Source organism: Pan paniscus, chromosome 6, assembly GCF_029289425.2.
Source record: "Pan paniscus chromosome 6, NHGRI_mPanPan1-v2.0_pri, whole genome shotgun sequence".
NCBI classification, from domain to species: Eukaryota; Metazoa; Chordata; class Mammalia; order Primates; family Hominidae; genus Pan; species Pan paniscus.
In genome coordinates this window covers 11462070-11487131 of record NC_073255.2, presented here as the reverse complement: position 1 = coordinate 11487131, position 25062 = coordinate 11462070, and the positions used below count along the sequence as shown (strand labels likewise).

The 25062-nt window shown below is 44.0% G+C and overlaps 1 protein-coding gene across 3 annotated transcripts in view; it reads right to left on the bottom strand.

Moving 5' to 3' along the window:
- The window catches only part of CYTH3 (cytohesin 3), a 113858-nt gene that overhangs the window by 24818 nt on the left and 63978 nt on the right, over positions 1–25062 (bottom strand). The window contains exons 2-4 of one of the 3 annotated variants that reach the window (XM_034963669.3): positions 6580–6662; positions 3790–3854; positions 3183–3249 (exon numbers count right to left, since the gene is read on the bottom strand). In XM_034963669.3, the coding sequence (XP_034819560.1) occupies positions 3183–3249; positions 3790–3854; positions 6580–6662 (215 nt within the window). Of the gene's footprint in view, positions 1–3182; positions 3250–3789; positions 3855–6579; positions 6663–25062 lie in introns of those variants that run through there. The other 2 variants (XM_055114942.2, XM_034963670.3) reach the window with 2 other exon arrangements.

Here is a 25062-nt window from a genome sequence, read left to right as displayed (position 1 = left end):
TTATAAGAACATCACCCTAGAGTGAGTAAGTTCTCCTTACTCCCCAGCATGTGAGGATACAGCAAGAAGGCGGCTACTAGCAAGCCAGGAAGAGAGTCCTCGCCAGACACCAATCATGCTGGCACCCTCATCTCGGACTTCCAGCCTCCAGAACTGTAAGAAAATACATTTCCATTGTTTAAGCACCCCCTCTGTGGCTTTTTTTTTTTTTTTTTTTTTTGAGATGGAGTCTCGCTCTGTCGCCCAGGCTGGAGTGCAGTGGCGGAATCTCGGCTCACTGCAAGCTCCACCTCCCGGGTTCACACCATTCTCCTGCCTCAGCCTCCCGAGTAGCTGGGACTACAGGCGCCTGTCACCACACCCGGCTAATTTTTTGTATTTTTAGTAGAAACGGGGTTTCACTGTGTTAGCCAGGATGGTCTCAATCTCCTGACCTCGTTATCCACCCGCCTCAGCCTCCCAAAGTGCTGGGATTACAGGCGTGAGCCACCGCGCCTGGCCCCCTCTGTGGTATTGTGTTAGGAAGGCTCCAGTGGACTGACAAGTGCTATATTCAAGTCTACAAAACTTGTAGTTTTGTTGGCCCTTATTATAAATCTGACACACGGTATATATAAAACAGGAAGACAGTCAAGAGCCTGACAGAGAGGGCTTCATAGGCATGAAGAAAAGTTTACGCTCATGAAGCTGAAACCTGATGCACAGTAGTGGCATCACTTTATTTATTTACTTATTTTGAGAGACAGCCTCTTACTCTTGTCGCCCAGACTGGAGTGCAGTGATGCAATCTCAGCTCACTGCAACCTGACTCCCAGGTTCAAGCGATTCTCGCGCCTCAGCCTCCCGAGTAGCTGGGACTACAGGCACCCACCACCACGCCCGGCTAATTTTGTATTTTTAGTAGAGATGGAGTTTCACCATGTTGGCCAGGCTGGTCTCAAACTCCTGACCTCAGGTGATCCGCCCAACTGGGCCTCCTAAAGTGCTGGGATTATACGCGTAAGCCACCGCACCAGGACTCAGTAGCATCCCTTTAAAAAATAAGTATTTATTTGTATGTATTTCATGAGATTAGAATTTATCCATGAACTTATTGGTGTGCTGCCCTGTGCTGCGCTACTTGGGTCCCCTTAAAACATAAGACCCAGTTCTGAGCACATCCACTTTCATAAAGAACCTGAGATGCTTCCAATGCTTATTACATCTGCTGATAAATCTAACTCCACAGTTCCAACTCCTTAAAGAAAAGCTGTTACCCAAAATATCAAATCATTTCCAAATTCACAAAATTGACAATTTTCATTCCATCTTGGAGACGATTTATGCCCCATAAGCAGAGAACCAGAAAGCAACAGGAAAGCTTTCACAGTGGCTAGAGCGTATGCATTAAACAAAAACCCTCCTCTGGGTGCAGATGTGCTGGGCCTTAAGAAAATCCAGACATGGCCTGGCACAGTGGCTCATGCCTGTAATCCCAGCACTTTTGGGAGGCTGAGGTGGGCAGATCACCTGAGGTCAGGAGTTCGAGACCAGCCTGGCCAACGTGGTGAAACTCGGCCGGGTGCAGCGGGCTCACGCCTGTAATCCCAGCACTTTGGGAGGCCAAGGTGGGCAGCTCACAAGGTCAGGAGATCGAGACCATCCTAGCTAACACAGTGAAACCCCGTCTCTACTAAAAAAAAAATACAAAAAATTAGCCGGGCGTGGTGGCAGGCACCTGTAGTCCCAGCTACTCGGGAGGCTGAGGCAGGAGAATGGTGTGAACCCGGGAGGTGGAGCTTGCGGTGGGCCGAGATCACACCACTGCACTCCAGCCTGGGCAACAGAGTTAGACTCTGTCTCAAAAAAAAAAAAAATTATCTGGGTGCAGTGGCGCATACCTGCAGTCCAAGACCTGCAAACCGTGAGCAGGAAATAATGACGCGCACTTCTGTAAATATCACCTGCAAATGCACCTGCACTTATGTGAGTTTACAGATCTTAGACCTTGTACAATGGAATTCTGCAATCAGATATTTATCGAAGGAACAAATAATTAACTCACTAGCACAGAGGCTCAATGCCAGAAAAGCAAGGGGAACGTTAGAAGTACAGACCGACTAGGCCGGGTGCGGTGGCTCACGCACATAATCCCAGCACTTTGGGAGGCCGAGACGGGCAGATCATGAGGTCAGGAGATCAAGACCATCCTGGCTAACACAGTGAAACCCCATCTCTACTAAAAGTACAAAAAATTAGCCGGGCGTGGTGGCACGCGCCTGTAGTCTCAGCTACCCGGGAGGCTGAGGCAGGAAAATGGCGTGAACCCGGGAGGCGGAGCTTGCAGTGAGCCAAGATCGTGCCACTGCACTCCAGCCTGGGTGCCAGAGCAAGACTGTCTCAAAAAAAAAAAAAAAAAAAAAAAAGTGCAGACCGACTGAAGACCACAGGAGTGGTGTGAACCAGCTCTGCAGCGAGACCTTCCCGTGGACACGCCGTTCCTCTCCTCAACCCTGAAGACTCAGGTCTACCCTTCTTTCTCAAAACCAAAATGTCCCCCAAAAAGCTTCACAGATTCTGCCAAATCCCTTAGCTCGGTCTCAAAAACAAGCAGCTACATGTTTCAGGTTTCACGGTTTTCGAGCGTTTCCCTAGAAAATCCAACTTGAGGAAAGAGAAAGATGCTGGCTTAAATGTGGAGGATCCCTTGTTTTTTCACAGACACCTGCTTTTTAAGGTGAATGGAGGTCCTCTTATGTGAACCACTTAACCCACCCAGATTATGAAGTCCGTAACCTCTGGACACCAGGGTTCCACTCCCACCCCTGCTCCTTCCTAGTCACGTGATTCCCTGACCCAGGTCAAGTGGGAAGATGGGAATATGAGCCTCGACAGCAAGGGCACTGCCTGGAGCCAAGCCCGGCCTGTGCTGAGTCGTCCAAGCCGTGCCTGTGAGGCTGCTTCCTCACCCAGCAGCTCACTCTGAAAGAAAGGCCTTTCTGCCCAGGGCACCAGCCCTACAAGGCACTTCTGCTTCACCCCACCCGCGAAAAGCCCCTTTTTGATAAAAATGTGCCTTCAACTCCCAGTCTTTTATGAGGTGACAGGGCGGACCACCTCTGACCTCTGTCCAAAAGGGAAACGGCAGTTCAAATCAATTAGTCCATCTCCCGCAGGCCAGAAAAGGGAGAGCATTCTCTTACCTTTTTGGGATCCATGTTGAATTTCTTTCTTCCCATGGCTATCTGTTTGTTCCTCTGAGTCGTTTTGCTATTGGTGTGAAATAATTTAAAAATCACTCATGCTGTTTTCACAATGCAGCCCAGTCACGGCCCTCCAGTGTACTTTCCCCCTTAACAACGGGCTCAAGGAAGCGAAGCACAGGCCCTCACGGAGGGGCCTCCAGTCTCCGCAGTGGCGGCAGGGGTGGTGCAGCCACCATTGCTGTTCACATTTGATAACTTGAGACACTTCAGAAAAAGCTAACGATGCAAACCGGTGATTTTAATAAAGCACAGCTCCTTATGATGCAGGCAGGTAATTTCTGTGCGGGTCAACCCTGAAGTGCCTGTGCTTATGCCTGAACCTATAAAGGCAGATGATGACTTACAGAGGAGGCAATGGGAGGTAACATCCAGGGAAACACCCCTGGACCCCTCCACGCAGAGTGGGGGGAGAGGAGAGGAATTAACAACTCCACAGGCTCCCCACATCCCAACCACTCTCACCCCACTTTCTGCAAGTTTGACTAGAGGATGGAGGTAGAAAGAAAAGAGTAAATAGCTTAAAGGTGTAGCCACAAATTGTTACCTCTCCTCTACGGAAGTTAGATTGTCGATCTCTGTCATCACCTCTGCAATTTCATATTTCAGCCTCTGTCAAAAGAGAAGAATTTCGAGGTGGGGAGTGGGTCTTAACCTTCCTCCCCTGAGACTCAGAAATTTTAGTTCTCTTGTGACAAGCTTCCCTGCGGTCTCACCGGAGCACCACAGGGATGGAAAAACCAATACTATTATCAATACAGCTAGAGCTTCACAGTCAAAGCCACCACAACTTAGGAGAACACAAAATTGTTTGCTCACTTTTCATCAGATACCAGGTTCAGAGGGGTCCACTCTGCAGATCCTAGGGTATTTGTATATAAAATCAGGCAGGGACACTGGGGGGGAATATCACAGCTGCGAAAAGATAAAACCAAGCCAGGAGCGGTGGCTCATGCCTGTAATCCCAGCATTTTGGGAGGTTGAAGCAGAGGGATCGCTTGAGATCAGGAGTTTGAGAACAGCCTGGGCAATGTAGCAAGGCCTCATTGCTACAAAAAAGAAAAACAGAAAAATTAGCTGAGTGTGGTGATACACACCTGTAGTCCTAGCTACTAGAGAGGCTGAGGAGGGAGGACTGCATGAACCCACGAGTTTGAGGCTGCAGCGAGCCATGATCACACCACTGTACTCCAGTCTGGGTGACAGAGGAAGACTTTGTCTCTTTTTTTAAAAAACAAAAAACAAAAACCAGCAAAAGGAAAGCCATGAGTCCTCAGTTCGCTTAACTGCACTATTCAGCCCTGCCATGCACACAGTTGTCACCTGCCTCCTCCTTCAACACTGCCTGTGTTCCCAGGGAGAAGCTGAGGCTCGGGTGTGTTTAGATCGGTGGTCTCAGGCTGAAACTCAGGTGTGTTTAGGTCAGTGGTCTCAGGATCACTTGTATCACCTTGAATGAGATGAAGCACCATGGACAGAGCCCAGCGGGTGAATAGAACTGACTCAGGGCACTCAGAGAAGCCAAATGCATCCAAGGGGACAGACCCCCTTTCCCTTGATGTGACCCCTACTAATGAGACTGACCTCTGGAAGCCTCCAACTTCCCTGGGCCTCAGTGTGCTCACTGATAAAATGAAGTAGTTAGAGCTAGATTACGATTCCACATTTATCCAGCAGGCTGATTACTAATGTCCAAATAATATACATCCTTATTCTTCAACCAGAGACCAATTCTGGGTTATCTGATTTTCCCAAGAATGAAGGGTAACCTTAGAAGAAAAATTTCCATGAATTACCTTTCAAATACAAAGACATTTTTATTCAGGACCCTATTATATGCCAAGACACTCGGACTTAAAACGCAAACTCCTAGAAAGCAGCTATTGTCTGGGACAAGGCCTGTCCTTGCCGTGGCCTGTGAAGCCACATTTATTTTGGCAATGACAATGACTAGAAAGCTTCTCAAAGAAGACCTCCATGTCTGATTGACTTTCCCAAGGAAGCTCCAAACGGAAGGAGCCAGGGCCGGCCCTCTGAATCACTTCTGTAACAATCACAGGCTCTCCCACGCCGAGACGGTGGCTTTATTCACATGCTTCTCCTGTGGGACCGCCCTCTACCCCGTCCTCTGAGTAAAGTACACAAGTGTGGAAGAGCCCATGTTTGTGTGCCTGTGTTTTTATTCGTCTTTAATTTTTTTTTTTTAGACAGGGTCTTGCTCTGTTGCCCAGTCCGCAGTACACTGGCACAATCACAGTTCACTGTAGCCTCAGCTTCTTGGGCTCAGGTGATCCTCCCACCTCAGCCTCCCGAGTATCTGGGACTACAGGTACACGCCACCATGCCCAGCTAAGTTTTGTATTTTTTGTAGAGGTGGGGTTTGACCATGTTGCCCAGGCTGGTCTTGAACTCCTGGGCTCAAGAGATCCTCCTGCCTTGGCCTCCCAAAGTGCTGGGATAACAGGTGTGAGCCGCTGTGCCCGGCCTAATGTGTCATCCTACTCCTACCACCTGGTAGGCACTAGGTACACAGCTGGAACCCAATACATGCCCACATATTCACTCAAAGGGCATCTGAGAGCCAAAAATGGAACAGGCAATGTTCTAGGTGCTAGAACATTAACATATTGGTGGCTGGGCGCGGTGGCTCACGTCTGTGATCCCAGCACTTTGGGAGGCTGAGGTGGGCGGATCACGAGGTCAGGAGATCAAGACCAATCTGGCTAACACAGTGAAACCCTGTCTCTACTAAAAATACAAAAAATTAGCTGGGTGTGGTGGTGGGTGCCTGTAATCTCAGATACTCAGGAGACTGAGGCAGGAGAATGGCGTGAACCCAGGAGGCAAAGGATGCAGTGAGCCCAGATTGTGCCACTGCACTCCAGCCTGGGCAACAGAGCGAGACTCTGTCTCAAAAAAGCAAAAAGAAAAAAACAAACAAAAAAACACATTGGTTAACGAAAGAGGGTCTCAGTGCACAATTTGACAGAGCAATGCGCTCGTGGCTTGCTGCTGCTTTAGATGATACGCTGCCTGTGGCCCTGGGTTTGCGAGCTGGCTACTGCTGACCTCAGTTCTACGATGTCTTGATTTCTACCCAGGGTCTCACTGCCTGTGTGGAGTCTTTGCTTTCCCAACTTGATAACTTTTTCACTCTGTCTCTTTGTGTAGTTCTTATATGCACACACTAAACATCTTTTTTTGTTGTTGTTTTTTGTTTTGGGGTTTTTTTTTTTTTTTTTTTTACATTTTTGTGAGGCTACTCTTTTATATTTTACTCAAAAGCAAAAAACAGAGTTTTGGATTTTTGGTTTTTTGTTTTGTTTTTTTTTTTTACCTCAATGTCATCAATAAGTTCCTTTTTTCTTCGACGAATGTCTAGAAGTTCTTCTCTCTCTTCTAATGAGAGGTCTTCAGGCACTGAAAGAAGAAAAAAATAATTAACTACTTTGGAGAACACATTGGCAACATCCAGCAAGGTTGAGGTGGGTACATGCTGCCACCCAGCAATTCCATACGCAGGTATTTATCCTAAACAAATGCTCCCATTGAGACTGTATCTGAGACACTCATAGGAGCGCTCTTTATAACCAGAAAACAGCCTAAATATTCATCAGTAAGAACACGAATAAATTGCGGTACATTCATAAAATAGAATCCCATCCAACAAAAATATTTTTTCAGGCCAGGCACGGTGGCTCATGCCTGTAATCCCAGCACTTTAGGAGGCTGAGGTGGGTGGATCACTTGAGGTCAGGAGTTTGAGACCAGCCTGGCCAACATGGTGAAACCCCGTCTCTATTAAAAATGCAAAAATCAGCTGGGTGTGGTGACGCATGCCTGTAATCTCAGCTACTCGGGAGGCTGAGGCAGGAGAACTGCTTGAACCCAGGAGGCGGAGGCTGCAGTGAGGCGAAATCACATCACTGCACTCCAGCCTGGGCAACAGAGGGAGATTCTGTTTCGGGGAAAAAAAAAAAAATTAAAAAGAATGAGCTAAGTCTATCAATATGGATGAGTCTCACAAATAAAATGATGACTATGAAAGAAGGCTAAATCCAGGCACGGTGGCTCACGTCTCTAATCCCAGCACTTTGGGACACTGAGGCAGGAGGATCGCTTGAGCCCAGGAGTTCAAGACCAGCCTGAGCAAGATGGTGAGATCCTTTCTCTACAAAAATTAAAATAAATAAAAATAAATCAACATAGCGCCCAGGAAAAGACCACAGGCCGACGAAAATATGATTCACAGCAGAGCTGACACTCAGCTCAAAAACAGACTGGACTCTTCAATAAATATGTGTGAAAACAGTTATTTATATGGAAAAAATAAAAGCAGATTGTATGTTATCAATCACACATATTTTCAATCAATTACAAGTGGATTAAAGGTTTAAATGTGAAGGGGAAACGCTATACAATTTTTAGAAGTAAATATAGGAGAATATTTTTTTATAATTTCAGGGTAGGGAAGGACTTTTTTTTTTTTTTTTTTTTTTTTTTTTTTTTGAGACAGAATCTGGCTCTGTCGCCCTGGCTGGAGTACAGTGGCACAATCTTGGCTCACTGCATCCTCCGTCTCCTGGGTTCACTGCACTCAGCCAGGGAAGGACTTCTTAAACAAGATAGACAAAATATAAATCACAAAGGAAAATATTAATACGCTTAATTATATCAAAGTTAAGAAACTAGGCCAGGCAAGGTGGCTCATGCCTGTATCCAAGCACTTTGGGAGGCCAAGGTGGGAGGATCACTTGAGGCCAGGAGTTCGAGACCAGCCTGGGCAATACAGTGGGACCCCCCATCTGAACTAAAGAAAATGAAAAATAGCCAGGCATGGTGGTGCATGCCTGTGGGCCCAGTCACTTTGGGAGCCTGAGCTGGGAGGATCACTTCAGCCCAGGAGTTTGAGGCTGCAGTGAGCTATGATCATGACTGTGAGGCTGACTGTGCCACTGCACTCCAGTCTGAGCAACACAGAATCTGTGTCTCAAAAAAAAAAATTAATAAATAAAAACTTTATTCTCCAAAAGTTCCACACCACAAAGTGAAGAAGAGCTGAGCCAGAAACTGCCAAAGAATTGGGATTCAAAATATGTAACTCCTACAAATTATATTATTGTTTTTTGTAGAGACAGGATCTCACTCTGCTGGCCAGGATCTCACTGGAGTGAAATGCTGCTATGGCTCACTGTAGCCTTGAACTCCTGGGCTCAAGCAATCCTCCCACCTCAGCCTCCCAAGTAGCTAGGATTACAGACATGCGCCACCATGTCTGGCTAATTTTTTTTTTTTAATTTAGAGACAGGGTCTTGCTATGTTGCCCAGGCTGGCCTTGAACACCTGGCCTGAAGCAAAACTCCTACCTTGGCCTCCTAAAGCACAGGGATTACAGATGTGAGCCACTGTGCCCAGCCACAAGTCAATTTTTTTTTTTTTTTTTTTTTTTTTGAGACACAGTCTCGCTCTGTCGCCAGGCTGGAGTGCGGTGGCACGATCTCAGCTCACTGCAACCTCCACCTCCTGAGTTCAAGTGATTCTCCTGCCTCAGCCTCCCGAGTAGCTGGGATTATAGGCGTGCACCACCACACTCGGCTAATTTTTTGCATTTTTAGTAGAGACGGGGTTTCACCATGTTGGCCAGGCTGGTCTTGAACTCCTGACCTCAAGTGATCCACCCGTCTTGGCCTCCCAAAATGCTGAGATTACAGGCGTGAGCCACCGCACCTGGCCCACAAGTCAATTTTTAAAAGACAAAACAACTCCGTGCTTAGAAAATGGGCAAATGGGGCCAGACACAGTGGCTCATGCCTGTAAGCCCAGCACTTTGGGAGGCAGAGACAGGTGGATCACCTGAGGTCAGGAGTTCTGGACCAGTCTGGCCAACACAGTGAAACCCCGTCTCTACTAAAAATACAAAAAATTAGCTGGGTGTAGTGGTGGGCGCCTGTAATCCCAGTTACTGGGGAGGCTGAGGCAGGAGAATCACTTGAAACAGGAAAGCAAAGGTTGCAGTGAGCCGAGATCCCACCACTGCACTCTAGCCTGGGTGACAGAGCGAGAGTCCGTCTCAAAAGAAAAAAGGAAATTGGGCAAATGACTTGCATAGGCACAAGACCAAAAAATTAATATGAATGGGCTGATAAAAGGATGTCAACTCTCTTAATAGTCAAGGAAATACAAATTAAAATCCCAACAAGAGACCTCCATTAGGTTGCACTGAGCCGAGATCGTGCCACTGCACTCTAGCCTGGGCGACAGAGCAAGACTCCGTCTCAAAAAAAAAAAAAAAAAAGGAGACATCCACTAAAACTGTAGTAATCATAATTAGCAATTTAAAAAACTCAAAACCTGTCACAACAAAGAGAATGAAAACAGAAAGAACCGCCACATTTTTATGAGCTTGAAGCCAAACTGGACTAGCCACAGCAGATTTAATCCACATGGAAAAGCAAACTTTGAAGCCCACAGTGGCGTAGACCAAGTAACCTAATTTACGTGAGAGAATCCCCACAAGGCTTAGGCTCTGGCTTCACCACGTAACTCTGGAGGGGGCTGTGAAGGAGGGTCAACTAAAATAAGGAGAACTGGTTGAAAGGCTCTTTGAAATGCCACTGGAGGCCTGCCTCTTCTCTTCCACGCCACGGAAGACTGCTTATTTATCTTTAGAGAACAAAACAGAGAGACTAGGGCACTTCTAACACGTTTGAGGGCAAGGGCACCCTACTAAAAACAGGGGTGAGAGATAAAAGCAGACATACTCATCACCAAGCCACCTTCCCCACTGGGCTCCCCGACTGCAGGCCACGGGCCATTTACTCCTCTCCCACCACCCTGGACAGAGGCTGGGACAAGCGTCTTCTCTGAAGCATCCCACAGGCTTCAGCTCTAAAGATACTGATGTGAGGGGCAGACACCAACAACCAGTACACCCACATCACCCTACAGAGAAACAGTCAACACGGCCTTCTGCTGCACTCAGAGCTTCTAATACACTTTTTACTTCTTCCTTCTCAAACTGGAAGTAAGCCTCTGACATGCAAAACAGATACCGAAACAGACACAAAAAAGCAAAAAGGAATAAAAGTCGTTACACCTTGGGGACAAAAAAGTGACAAGGCAAGGCAATGCTTGCCCCCATTACAAACATTACAGTTGACTCTTTAATACGTGTACAACTGATAAAATATAAAACCTTGGGGAAAAAGCCAGGCGTGATGGCACGCATCCGTAGTCCCAGGTACTCAGGAGGCTGAGGTGGGAGGATCGCTTGAGCTCAGGGGTTCCAGGTTGCAGTGACCAGCCACTGCATCCCAGCCTGGGTGACAGAGCGAGACTCCCATCTCTTTAAAAATAAACAAAAACAAAAAACAAAAAAACCTTGAAAACAACACATGCATTTCAATCTCACCAGACTGTGACCTGTCATCGAGAGAACTTTGGAAAACAATTTGTCTATTAATATCAAAGTGCACCTGCTATGACCCAGCAATTTTACTCCTAGGTATATCAGAAAAATTTCTGTGCACTGCAACAGAAGATATGTACCAATAACATCAAAGAAGCCCATTGTGTAGATTAAAAAAGTAAACAGGCCGGGCACGTGGCTCACGCCTGTAATCCCAGAACTTTGGGAGGCCAAGGCAGGCGGATCATGACGTCAAGAGATCGAGAGCATCCTGGCTAACATGGTGAAACCCCATCTCTACTAAAAATACAAAAATTAGCTGGGTGCCGTGGCGGGCGCCTATAGTCCCAGCTACTCGGGAGGCTGAGGCGGGAGAATCACTTGAACCCAGGAGGTGGAAGTTGCAGTGAGCCGAGATCGCGCCATTGCACTCCAGCCTGAGCCACAAGAGCAAAACTCCATCTCAAAAAATAAATAAATAAATAATTTTAAAAAAAGAAAAAAGAAAGAGACAAATGAAAAGAGAAAAAGTAGGCCATATCCTCTTCCTAAATAAGCCAATGGTCATCTGAAACCAAAAAGCTGTTCATCACAGAAAATAACTTTTGGATGGCAATGGTTATGCCTAAAAAAAGAGAACAAATTTATTAATATTTTCAAGGGTACTGTAGGTACTGTGTCTGATCCCTAATCAGTTAAATGTTTTCATTACGATATAAATTAAGAACACAATGTTCAGCTCATGATAAAGTAAACATGGCAAAGCAAAAAAATTTTGCAAAAAGACACTATATTTTCTTCAGGTCTTTCTTAATAAACTTTTGTCTCAAACAGAAAAAAATAAAATATGCTTCACAAAGATACAGATAATACAATTAACATAAAATTTGTAATTTCCTGCTTCCTGTATTAGATCTAAGTGTCGATAAATTCCACACTGTGGTTTTCTTTTTCTTTTTTATTTTTTTGAGACGGCGTCTCACTCTCTCACCCAGGCTGGAGTACAATGGCACGATCTGGGCTCACTGCAACCTCCACCTCCCAGGTTCAAGCAATTCTCCTGCCTCAGCCTCCCAAGTAGCTGGGATTACAGGTGCCTGCCATCATGCCCGGCTAATTTTTTGTATTCACACTGCTGTTTTCTTAAGCAATCCTCTATGTCAAGCAATGAATGAGGAAGGAACTACAATTTACTGATCAACTAACAGGTCATCTCCATTAAAACCCCCAAATAACTAAGAGCAGCCATTATTATCCTCGTTTTATAAATGAGGAAACCAAAGCCAGGGAAAGTCTAATGATTCTTTCCCAGGAGAAAAAGAAAAAATATTTGAAGAAATAATGGCTGAAATGTCCCAAATTTGATGAATGACATGAATACACACCTCCAAGGTGCTCATCAAAGTCCACGTAGGATAAGCTCAAGGAGATCCAAAGTCATGCAACATGCTATTGGGTGGTCTGGTAGCTCAACGATGTCATCGGTAACCCAGTCTGTTCATCCTCCTTCCAATGTGTCAGTTTCATCCTAAAGTCTGTCTCTTTCTCGCTCTAGGCTTCCCCCAGCAACTGAAACTACATGCTTCCTTAGTCCTATGTCTCTCTCAAGAGTGAGAAGTCTTCCTTCTGAGAAGCCCATAAAGTCTATGCTCTATTCTCCTTGGCTCAGCCTAGCTCCACCTGACATTTTACTGTGATCGGCTAAAGAGCACGAGTGGAATGAATGCACACCACACTTAGCGTTGAAGGAGAAGAAACACAAAGAAATCCAGATCAAGAGATAATGTGAGAAGTAGGAAAGAATGAAAGCCAATAAAGAATTTCAACAGGCAGAAAACCAACATCGAATGCCCAGAGAGATCAAATAAAATAAAGAAGCAAGCAGGCAGTTCTCAAATCTTCAAAACTATTACTCTTACGCATCTAAGGGAGCATCTTTTTTCTTTTTCTTTATCTTTTTTTTTTTTTTTTTGAGACGGAGTTTCACTTTTGTTGCCCAGGCTGGAGTGCAATGGCGCAATCTCAGCTCACTGCAACCTCCACCTCCCACATTCAAGTGATTCTCCTGCCCCAGCCTCACAAGTAGCTGGGATTATAGGCACGCACCACCATGCCCAGCTAATTTTCTGTGTTTTTAGTAGAGACGGGGTTTCACCGTGTTGGCCAGGCTGGTCTCAAACTCCTGACCTCAGGTGATCCACCCACCTCAGCCTCTCAAAGTGCTGGGATTACAGGCGTGAGCCACCGCGCCCAGCCGCATCTTATTTCAATATGGCAAAAAGTATACCTAATAGTAACCAGCTGACTGACACTATCCTGTTACTAAAAAGTAAATGTACCTGAAGATTCAAATCAAGTCTGTCAACAACATTTACGAAAAGAATTTTCTTCTGCTGAGCTCTCCTGTGCAGATATAGGAAAATAAGAGCCTGCAAGGGGAGAGCTTTAATTCAAGCATCGGCATACATTTCTGTTTCCTTTTTAAGAAAGTCTATCTACAGTTTCTCTCCTCCTACCCTAAGGATGAGCAGGGTTGGTTGCTAACACAGAGTGAAGACGTACAAAGTGAATCTAAACACCAGAATGATTTAACTCTAAAGATCCTAAAATACCTTTTAATCGGAATCAAAGGATTTCCTTGATTTTTGTCTTTCAGTAATACCTATCTTTTCCTACCCCCTTAAGGCCCTAAGGAGTTGAATAAGCACTAGCCGTTTACTTTACCAGTATTGCAATCAGAATTTCCACGTCTAAAAGAAAATTTTGTACAGTGGGACAAAGACATGGTGGCTGTGTAGAGAAATGTCTTTATTTTCTAGAGATTCATGCCATAGTATATAGGGATATAATGCTATTATGTCTATACTTTGAAATACTTTAGCAAAAAAAGAATTGAGGCTGAGCACAGTGGCTCACACCTGTAATCTCAGCACTTTGGAAGGCCGAAGTGGGCGGATCACCTAAGGTCAGCAGTTCCAGACCAGCCTGGCCAGTATGATGAAATCCCGTCTCTACTAAAAATACAAAAATTAGCCAGATGTAATGGTGGGTGCCTGAAATCCCAGCTACCTGGGAGGGTGAAGCAGGAGAAATGCTTGAACCCAAGAGGGGGAGGTTGCAGTGAGCCAAGATCATGCCATTGCCCTCCAGCCTGGGCAACAAGAGTGAAACTCTGCCTCAAAGAGGTAAAAAAAAAAAAGAATTGAGCAAAATTATAACAATTATTAAATCTATTTGATCCATTATCCATTTTACATTCTAAGAGTTTGAATTTTTCATGTTAAAAAAAAATTTCAGTTTCACGTATTTGGCCAGGTGTAATGGCTCACGCCTGTAATCCCAGTACTTTGGGAAGCCAAAGCCAGAAGATTGCTTGAGGCCAGGAGTTTGAGACTAGCCTAGGCAACACAAAGAAACTCTGTCTCTACAAAAAACAGAAAAGAAATTAGCCAGACATGTTGCGCATGCCCACAGTCCCGGGTACTCAAGAGGCTGAAGTGGGGGGATCGCTTGAGCCCTTGAGTTTGAGGATGCAGCGAGCTATGACTGTGCTACTGCACTCCAACCTGAGTAACAGAGTGAGACACTCTCTTAAGAAGAAAAAAAAAAAAGGAAAAAAAAAACTTTCAGGTATTAAGTGGCTAGTAACATCTGTAGCAATATCACTCAGGATATTTGGGGAAAGCATTACTAGGAAGTAACAGAATTATCCTTGACACATGAAAAGGAATAAATAAAAGGAATAGGAGTATGTGATAAAATATTTCTGAACCAGTCTCTGCGGAGCTTCTAAGTACCTTGCTGTCCTATTGTGTCTTTGGACACCCAGATTGTATAGCAAATACCAACATCTAGCTGTTAGACCAGCTGTTTAGTGACGTTCTATCAGTATCCCTCTGCATCCAAAATAACTTTGCAGTCACAGAATATGCTGATAAACAGACAATTTCACACATGTGACCGCCATACTAAAAATGGGAAGATAAGCAATGTTCAGAGAAGGTGTCCTTAATTATCCAGATCTTTTCCACAGCAACAAACCAGCCTTCAGTCAAAGTTATCTAAGGCTTGGATTCACTTATTGACATCATGTATGTTTTGTTACTTGGACTCTGTTAGGTAAGAAGAAACAAAGGTCAAGTGGTTTTTTCCTCCCAAGAAATCTAGCGGGTTATTTTTGAATGGATAAAGTAATATATGGATATGGTTACACATACACAAACATATAAAAAGGCATACAATGAAAACTTCCCCTCCAACCTCAATAAAGCTGCTAAAAAAAAAAAAAAAAAAGGGCAGGTTAACTGGAAATCACTGGTCTGGCATGAAATCTCTAAAGCTGGTTGAATGCACCCACCACGAGCTTCCCTATAAAATCCTGACATTCCAGACACAGGCTAGGAAAAGGTCCTTCAGACTCAGTTCTCGTCTGATGGAGGAGGTTGGACACACTGGATTATTTCTAACAATGCATCAGGCTCTAAAAGAGAATGAGTCTGTGCAGCACATACGGTTTCAACATTCTTACTCTAATTCTTGATAGCAAATATAAATGTTTCCACAAGGAAAAAACAATGTGGAAAGAAGGCAGGAAATCCTCCATTTTAGTAAAAGCGTGCTGCCAGTGAAGCTTTACATAAGAATCAGGAGCAAATTCACATCATTCAGCCAAACTCCTTGCCTTTCTCAGGCACTAGCCTTCCACAAACTTAGATCTGCAAAATCACAGAGACTCACAGTTGTTGAGGTCTATGTTTTAGGTTCAGGTTTGTAGGAATTTAATTAAAGTACTTAAGTGTGGACCTTCTGCTTCCAGCCACAATGGAGTAACAGGGACTGGATTTATCCTGTTGCCTGAAATGATGGGGGTAGAAAAACAGCCAGGCACAGTGGTTATGTGCCTGTAGTCCCAGCCACTGGGGAGTCTGTAGCAGGAGGATCTGGAGCCCAAGAGTTGAGGCTGGCCTGGGCAACATAGCAAGAACCTATCTCTAAAAAATAAACAATAAAAAAACAAGCAAACAAAATAACAAAATTCTACACCCTGCAAAATCTCTTTCAAAAATAAAGATGAAACAAAGACATTTTCAGATATAAAAACTTAAACTAATTTGCCACTAGCACATCTGCACTACAGGAAATGTTAAAGCAGTCCTTCATGCAGGGGGAAAGAAAAGATACCAGATAAAAATTTGTTACCGATGCAAAAGAATGAAAGTCTTGTAAATGATAACTATGTGAGTGAATACTTTCCCTTCATGACAGATACCTCTTTAAAAGATTTACTGTTAGTGTTTAAAGCAGAAATAATAAGACATGTATTGGGTTAATAACAAATATAAAACAGAACAAAGGTTGGGAGGGAGAAAGGAAAGCACACGTTATAAGCTGCCTATCCCACATGTGAAATGGTTAACATCATTTGATGGTAGACTGAGAAATGAAAGGTGTATATATAAATCCTAAACCAACCACTAACAAAGTGTGCAATAATATTAAGAAATTCAGAATCATTCCCTTATTTACCATCTTTAATAAAATCTAAGAGCCCATCAATTATAAGATGTATGCTTAATTTCAGGCAGTTTAAAATGTATAATTTGTATCTCAGAATCAAGGAAAAATGGGAGATTGTCATAGATACTCATATTAAAAAATAAGCAAGTGGTATCTCCAAGTTGATTCAGTACTTTCTAACTTTCAAGTTATATTAATAATCTAGTTATCTAACAGATTCCAATCTACCAAGAAGCTGCAGCTTTCTAGTTTACTGCTATAAACAGTGACACCCTGACACATTTTATATACATGTATATGCAAACATATGAGATCTTCCACGGAGTTCACCCGCAGTCCTATGACTTCTCCTGGAGAAAGATGGAGTTTCACAGTTATGAACTGTGGCCAGAACCCTCACTATGTTTTAGTCACTGTAAGTCAAATGTGATAATACGTACCCTGAACAAAAATTTGGTCATTTAACTCACAACTGTGTATTTCTGGCTACCTATTCCTAATTGAAATTGATTCTCTTACCCTTAAGTTTACCTTTATTACTAATCAATACTAATTTTTGTTGTGACATGGAGCTTTTTAGATTTTTGGTCAGTTCAGAGACTGGCCGATTCTGCAGGAAACTAAGAACACTGGCAAAGCATGGGCTTTGAGCACTGGTCCCAGTTAATCCACTACATGGAAACTCTACATGGAGCCGTGGTTTAACACACACAGAAATAACACCTATCTCATAACACTGTTATATCCAGCAATTTAAACTGGTTATTTTGAGAAAGGATCTTGCTCTGTCACTCAGTCTGGACTGCAATGGCACAATCACAGCTCACTGCATCCTCAGCGTCCCAAACTCAGGTGATCCTCCCGCCTCAGCCTCCGGAATAGCCGGGACCACAGGCACGTACCACCATGCCCAGCTAACTTTCAAATTGTTTTTGTAAAGACAGGGTCTCACTATGTTGTTGTCCAGGCTAGTCTCAAACTCCTGGGCTCAAGTAATCCTCTACTTCGGCCTCCCAAAGTGCTGGGATTGTAGGTATGAGCCACCGTGCCTGGCTCAACTGTTAAATGAGCATGAGTTTCTGGAGACTACTGAAGCAGTATGATGACACGCAGAACAAACGGGCAGGCTCTGAGCTGCCAGGGGCTGCGCTCTGCCTCTCCTCACCACTCGACAGTTAGGTGACCTCAGTGGGTGATAAAGCAGCATTCAAACTATGACATCCAGGTGGGTAACAGGGCAGTCACGTGTTAGCAACAACGGAAAGGGCCAGGTGAGTGGCATGCCGCAGCTAGCCAGGATGCTGCACTGAGCTGCAGGGGCAGGCAGGAAAGCCGCAGAGGCTCCAAGGGTCCGATTCTCGCCACCTCCTTGGAACCTTCTTTCTTGTCATTTCTCCTCAATCTCCATGTGCTGATCTTCACTGTTCCAGGACACTGGTTCCTTACCCAGCCTTCTTTGGATTAGGTGAAAGGTAACATTTTCAGACACAAACTGGAGTTGGCCACTGGTGCACCATTATCACTAACAGAAATTCTTAAATAAGTTCAATCAAGAGAAGGGATCCAGTACAGGAGGTGTGAGCAGCAAGAGAAAATGATGAGCACTGGTTTCCATAAGTAAATCTTAAAAAAACCTGACTGTGTAAGATAACAACATCTCATAGAATAAGAACAGAACTAAAATGCTCAACAACAACAGCATGTAAATAAGAAGGGAAGTAATCTGCTCTAAAGTTCTTAGGGTTCGAAGGCGGAGCGGATAGATGATTAACTTTAGACTTGGCAAGTTAAGAAGGCATACTAAAATTTCTAGGGTAAGCAGGAAAGGAATGGAGCTCAAAATGCCCAAATTGGGAAAGGGAAATTAAAACTGGAATGAGAAAAAATAGTCCAAAAAAAGGCAAGGAAAGAGAAAGAGAAACACAGAACAACTGTTAGAAATACAAAATGCAAAATATTGGGTGCAGGAAAAAAAATCCAAATATACTGATCTTTACCATGGTAGACAGAAAAACACAGCCATGGTATTTTGCGGTTCCTCCTCTCAAGAAGGGAAGTCTATTTCCCGGTGTTTTCTCTGGACTGGCTTTGGGACTTCCTTTGACCAAGAGAAGATGACAGATTTGACAGTGGGCAGGGCCCAGCACCCAGGCCTCAAGGTCTTGTCCCTCCCCTATCCTGGAACCTGAGACCACCATGCCCTGGGCCAGCAACCTTGAAAATGAAATCCATTGTGTAAAGAAACCACACGGAAGAGTCCCTGAGGTCCCAGCTGCTGCAGCACCTCAGCCAAGGCCCCAGAGGAACGCATAAGTGAAGTCATCTGGGACGGGCTCAGCCCCCGGCTGGCCTTCCAGCTGAATATGACAACGTGGGTGAACCCAGACAAGAGCAGCACGTGAACCGCCAGCCAACTTGGAAATTTGGATGGTGAGACAACAGGCCATTGCTAGTTTTTTTTGTTTTTGTTTTTGAGACAGGGTTTCGCTCTTGTTGCCCAGGCTGGAGTGCAGTGGTGCGAATCTCAGCTCACCGCAACCTCCGCCTCCTGGGTTCAATCGATTCTCCTGCCTCAGCCTCCTGAGTAGCTGGGATTACAGGCATGCGCCGCCACGCCCAACTAATTTTGTTTTTTTAGTAGAAAAGGGGTTTCTCCATGTTAGGCTCATCTCAAACTCCCGACCTGAGGTGATCCGCCCGCCTTGGCCTCCCAAAGTGCTGGGATTACAGGCGTGAGCCACCGTGCCCAGCCAGGCCACTGCTGTTTTAAACCAATTCCTTTGAAGAAGTTTGTTATGCAGTAAGAAGTAACTGATACATTTACAATGAACATAAGTGAAAAAAAGGAGTAAAGTTTTAAAACTTGGACTTAAAAACCAGAACAAAAAACATCCCACTAAATGCTCTTTAAAAGAGGCATATTTAAAACATACGAATACATAAAAGTTGGTAAAAGGGTAGAAAGTGATACACCAGACAAATTCTTACCGAAAAGTTGGTACCGCTATAAGAAAAAATAGGCAAAAAAACTTTAAGAAAAATAGACTAAAGCTATGAGTCACTAGATAATGATATTTTGTTCAGTTATTCACAAAGTCAGAATTTATATGCATCTAACAAAATAGTCTCAAAATATATAAAGCAAAAATTGACAGATGTACATGTAAAAATAAAATTTTTCCCAAAGGCAAAAAAAAAAAAAAATGTTGAAGATCTTACCAACACAATAGCAAGCTTGATTTAATGGACATAATATACTTCACTGATTATAAGATGTGCTTTTTTTTCACATTTTAACATATTTGAAGTGAATTGTGACATTTACATATCATTGCCTCTATAGCTGTGAATCTGACTATTGCTAGAGGCAAAACTAAACAACTGCTACTCCTTAACGTTTCGTGCAAAAAACAAAATTTAAGAATAATCTGATGAAGGATTATGAGTCTAGTCATTGCCACAGATTATTCATTGATACTTTCTGGTAAAATCAACAAAGTCTCAGCACAAAATTCTGCAAAACATTAGAAAAAAATCCAGGAGACAATATAGGAGCACTCTTTAAGAACTGCTGTGTCACTAATGCCTTCGATGGTGACAGCACTGTGTAGAAAAACACAAATATCAACTATTCTGAGTAGACAACTGATTCAGGAGTTGGAATCTGTAAATAAGCTTCACGAATACCTTGACCAACTTACTGTACTCATATTTCACTTTTTTTTTTTTTTTTTTTTTTTGGAGACAAAGTCTCGCTCTGTTGCCCAGGCTGGAATGCAATGGCCCAATCTCGGCTCACTGCAAGCTCCGCCTCCTGGGTTCACACCATTCTCCTGTCTCAGCCTCCCGAGTAGCTGGGACTACAGGCGCCTGCCACCATGCCCGGCTAATTTTTTTATTTTTAGTAGAGACAGGGTTTCACTGTGTTAGCCAGGATGGTCTTGATCTCCTGACCTCGTGATCCACCCGCCTCAGCCTCCCAAAGTGCTGGGATTACAGGCATTAGCCACCGCACTCAGCTTCGTATTTCACTTTTTATATATGTTCACAATAGAAAAAAAAAGAAAAAAGAAACTAATATTAAGTTGAAAAAAAATCAGACAGTATAAATAAAGATTCTAAGTGAGAAGGATTCATTGCCCCTGGTTTAGGTGCCAGCTTTTTTCTTCTTAATGGAACATAAGCTAATGACGCATCTTACAATTGATACAGACAAACTCAGTGGGATCATGGCACCCAACAGGTGTACAATATACATTCAAGCACATGTGAAAAAAGAAAATAAATTTCAAAGGATTGGTGTAGTGGAGATGAAGGTGCTTTGCTCAATCTCTGGAGGTGCCTTCACGTAAAGCAGGGTTTAGAAAGCTCAAAATTACATCTCCAGATCCTCTTATTCTGCCAATCAGAGGCAGTGTACAGGATTCAAAAGAGAGCAGTGAAGCAGAGGTCCTCATCCTGCCCTTTTACACAGGCTGCTGCTCAGCTGGCCCACAAAGATGTGAAAGGTGAGGATTTTCTGGAACAGCTTTCTATCTAGTGTTCGTTCTCTAGATTCCTAGGAATTGAGAGTTCATTCCAGCACTGTGGCCTCCTGATTCAGGTTCTGTGGACCCCATCACGGCTGGGGATATGCACGGACCTCCATGGTTGCAGGAGTTGCCTAGCAGGCGAGAATTCCTCTGGTGACTCGATTTTGGAGAGCCAAGCCAGGACCCACTCCTTTAGCCAACCCATGGCTCCCCAGTCAAATCATTCCTTCCTGCTCAAAATACTTAGAGTGCTCTATGTTTCTTGTATCGAACTATAACAAACTACTGTTGTCATAAAGACCACATTCTCTGAACACAAAACAATCAAGTTAAAAATCAATTGCAAAACAGTGACTACAGGATGAGTGCGGTGGCTCATGCCTGTAATTCCAGAGCTTTGGGAGGCTGAGGTGGGTGGATCACTTGAGCCCAGGAGTTCAAGGCCAGTTTGGGCAACATGGCGAAGACCCTGTCTCTACTAAAAATACAAAAATTAGCCAGGTATGGTGGTGCACACCTGTAGTCCCAGCTACTTGGGGGCTGAGGTAGGAGAATCACCTGAGCCTGGACGGCCAAGGCTGCAGTGAGCCATGATCATGCCACTGCACTCCAGCCTGGGTGACAAAGCAATACTCTCTCAAAAAAGCAAAAGCAAAAAACAGTGACCAGGAAAACCCATTTGTTTGGAAATTAAATTAAGAAACACAATTCTAAATAAATCATTGGTCAAAGATAACAACGTAATGTAAATTAGAAAATACCAACAAAGGCCAGGCACGGTGGCTCACACCTGTAATCCAGAACTTTGGGAGTCCAAGGTGGGCAGATCACCTGAGGTCAGGAGTTTAAGATCAGGCTGCCCAACATGGTGAAACCCCATCTCTACTAAAAATACAAAAAATTAGCCAGGCGTGGCGGTGCATGCCTGTAATCCCAGCTACTCGGGAGGCTGAGGTAGGAGAACCACTTGAACCCAGGAGGTAGAAGTTGCACTGAGCCGAGATCTCACTACTGCACTCCAGCCTGGGCAAAAGAATGAGACTCCGTCTCCAACAAACAAATAAAAAGCAAGAAAAGAAGAGAAAGATAATGTGAAAATATTACTTGTGTACTAAAGCTAGAACAACTTAGAAAATAACAACTTAAGATGCTACCACAGCGTGGGCAATATAGCAAGGCCCTGTCTGAAAAAAGCCAAAACACATTAGCCAGGTGTGGTGGTACATACGTGTAATCCTATCTACTTGGGAGGCTGAGACAGGATAGCTTGAGCCCAGCAATTTGAGACTGCAGTGAGCTATGATCGGGCCACTGCACTCTAACCTGGGTGACAGAGCAAGGTCCTATCTCTTAAAAAAAAAAAAAAAAAAAAAAAAAAAAGCTTATTTTAGAAAATAATTTTGTTGAAAAATGATAAACTAAGCACTCACCTTTAAAAATTAGAAAAACAACTGCTTAAACCCAAAACAGAAAATAATACAGAAATCAATTATTAAAATACAATCAAGTAAAGCCACTTTGGAAAACAGTTTTGGCAGTTCTTCAAAAAGTTAAAACAGTTTGCATTCCAGCAATTCCACTCTAGTTATATACCCCAAAAAGTAAAAACATATGTCCACACAAAAACCTGTACATGAATGTTCATAGCAACACTATTCACAAATAGCCCAAACAACCTAAATGTCCATCAACAGATGAATGGATTTAAAAATATATGGTCTATATGTACAATGGAATGTGATTCAGCCATAAAAATGAAGTACTGACACATGCTACAACACAGATGAACTGAGAACATGATGCTAGGTGAAATGAGCCAGCCACAGAAGACCACATATTGTATGATTCCATTTACAGAAAACATCCAGAGCAGGTCAAGAACAGACAAAACTAATTTGTGTTGATAGGAATCAAAACAGTGGGTAATCTGGGGAGGCAGAAAGTACTGCCTGAAGAAGGGCATATCAGAGCCTCCTGTGATGTTGCACATGTCTATTTCAATTTAGGCAGTAGATGCACAAGGGTGTGTGTACAAGACTATATGGAAAATAGCTTGAGTTCTAGGTACGCTCAACATTTGGGCGCTTTACTTATTGCCCTTAAAAGCCTATGTCTGAAAAACTGATCCCTTTTAATCCTTAACAGAAGAAGGGAAGAATTTCCTGAAAAAGACACTGAAATAGCATTCTAAGAACATGCCAAACACTAACAGAACCAATGCTAATTGCCCTAGGATGACTTCAGGACAATCCAGTTTAAGGTACAAACATGAGTCAGGTGGCCTCACTGCCACCTCTACCTTATATCCTGTGGCTCTAAGATACAAAGCATCAAGTAAAGGGCAAATCCCAGCAGCGTTTTAAGGGACAATGGGGGAGACGATCTTTTTCTTTTTAGAGAGACTACTAACTACAGAATAAATGCTTCATAAAATCTAAAACCCATCAATTTTAAGTAAACCATTATTTTTATGTCCTGTTTAAAAGAAAAAACACCAATACTACAAACTTTAAGATGCCATACCATAAGACACATTCCAATTTCACAGAAATTAAAATGTGCAACTTTTTTTTTTTTTTTTGAGACGGAGTCTCACTCTGTCGCCCAGGCTGGAGTGCAGTGGCGCGATCTTGGCTCACTGCAAGCTCCACCTCCTGGGTTCACGCCATTCTCCTGCCTCAGCCTCCTGAGTAGCTGGGACGACAGGCACCTGCCACCAAGCCCAGCTAATTTTCTGTATTTTTAGTAGACACAGGGCTTCACCGTGTTAGCCAGGATGGTCTCCATCTCCTGACCTCGTGATCCACTTGCCTCGGCCTCCCAAAGTGCTGGCACTACAGGCGTGAGCTGCCACGCCCGACCTAAAATGTGCATCTTAGAATCAGTGATATACAGCTATAAAGAATGCCTACTTTTTAATGGAATAGCATTTAATTCAAACTTGATGTTTGAGTCAGGTGGAGTGGCACACACCTGTAATCCCAGTACTTTGGGAAGCCAAGGGGGTTGGATCACTTGAGACCAGGAGTTTGAGACCAGCCTGGGCAATATAGGCCACAGTGCGCTATGATCACACCACTGCACTCCAGCCTGGGTGACAGAGCGAGACTCCATCTCAAAAAACAAAACAAAAAAAGGCTGGGCGCAGTGACTCATACCTGTAATCCCGGCACTTTGGGAGGTCGAGGCAGGCAGACTGCTTGAGTTCAGGTGTTCAAGACCAGCCTGGGCAACATGGTGAAACTCCATCTCCACAACAAATACAAAAATTACCTGGGTGCAGTGGTATATGCCTGTAGTCCCAGCTACTTGGGAGGCTGAGGTGGGAGGATGGCTTAAGCCCAGAAAGCGGAGGTTGCAGTGAGCCGAGATCACGCCACTGCACTGCAGCCTGGGTGACAGAGCCAGACCCTGTCTTGGGGGGGGTGGGGGGAAAGGTGTTAGAAGCAGATAAAAAAAGCCATTAATAACTGTTCTATAGGATGATACTTTTGAGCACTACTGTTCTTATTCTTCCAAGACTCCTTCTACCTTAGGTATATATATCTATCTATTGCTTCTCAGACTTTTGGCTAAGATCAAGTGTAGGTATACACATCTATCACTGGATAAGGTAGGTAAGAATTTTTGTACACTACAAAGACGACAGATAAACTTAGCAATAAACTAGCAATCAGGGCAGTCATTGCAAGATTTTTAAATAACTGCTTTGTATTTACATGGTGTTACATGTAAAGCTAACAAACATGGTGTTACAACCCTACCCAAATCAGCCTTTTGGACTCATACATAAACATCCTCTTGACAACAAACATGCCAACCCACAATTGCTGCTCTACAAGCAATGGAAGAATCACTGTAGTGGCATGTGTCTTACCAAATGCAGTAGTCAAGGACAGTTTATTCCCCAGTTCCATACAGCAAAACTAAACCTAAGGGCCAAGGACATAGCCAGCTCCTTGGGATCCTTGGCAAAAGTGCTTCATTCCCATCATTCATTCTAGCTCATTTTCTTTTCTTTTTTTGAGAGGTGCGGCAGGATCTCACTGTCACCCAGGTTGGGGGGCAATGGCCCAATCATAGTTCACCGCAGCCTCCAATTCCTGGACTCAGGCAATCACCCTGCCTCAGCCTCCCAAGTATCTGGGACTACAGGAGCCTGCTATCATATCCAACTATTTTTTATTTTTGTAGAGATGGGGTCTTGCTATGCTGCCCAGGCTGGTCTGAAGCGATCCTCCCTCCTCAGCCTCCCAAGGTGTTGGGATTACAGGTGTGGGTCACCACGCCTGGCCTAGAGTTCATTTTCTGTAGCAGTTTTTTATAACATGGTCTAAAGATCTTCTCCATCAGAAACACTTGG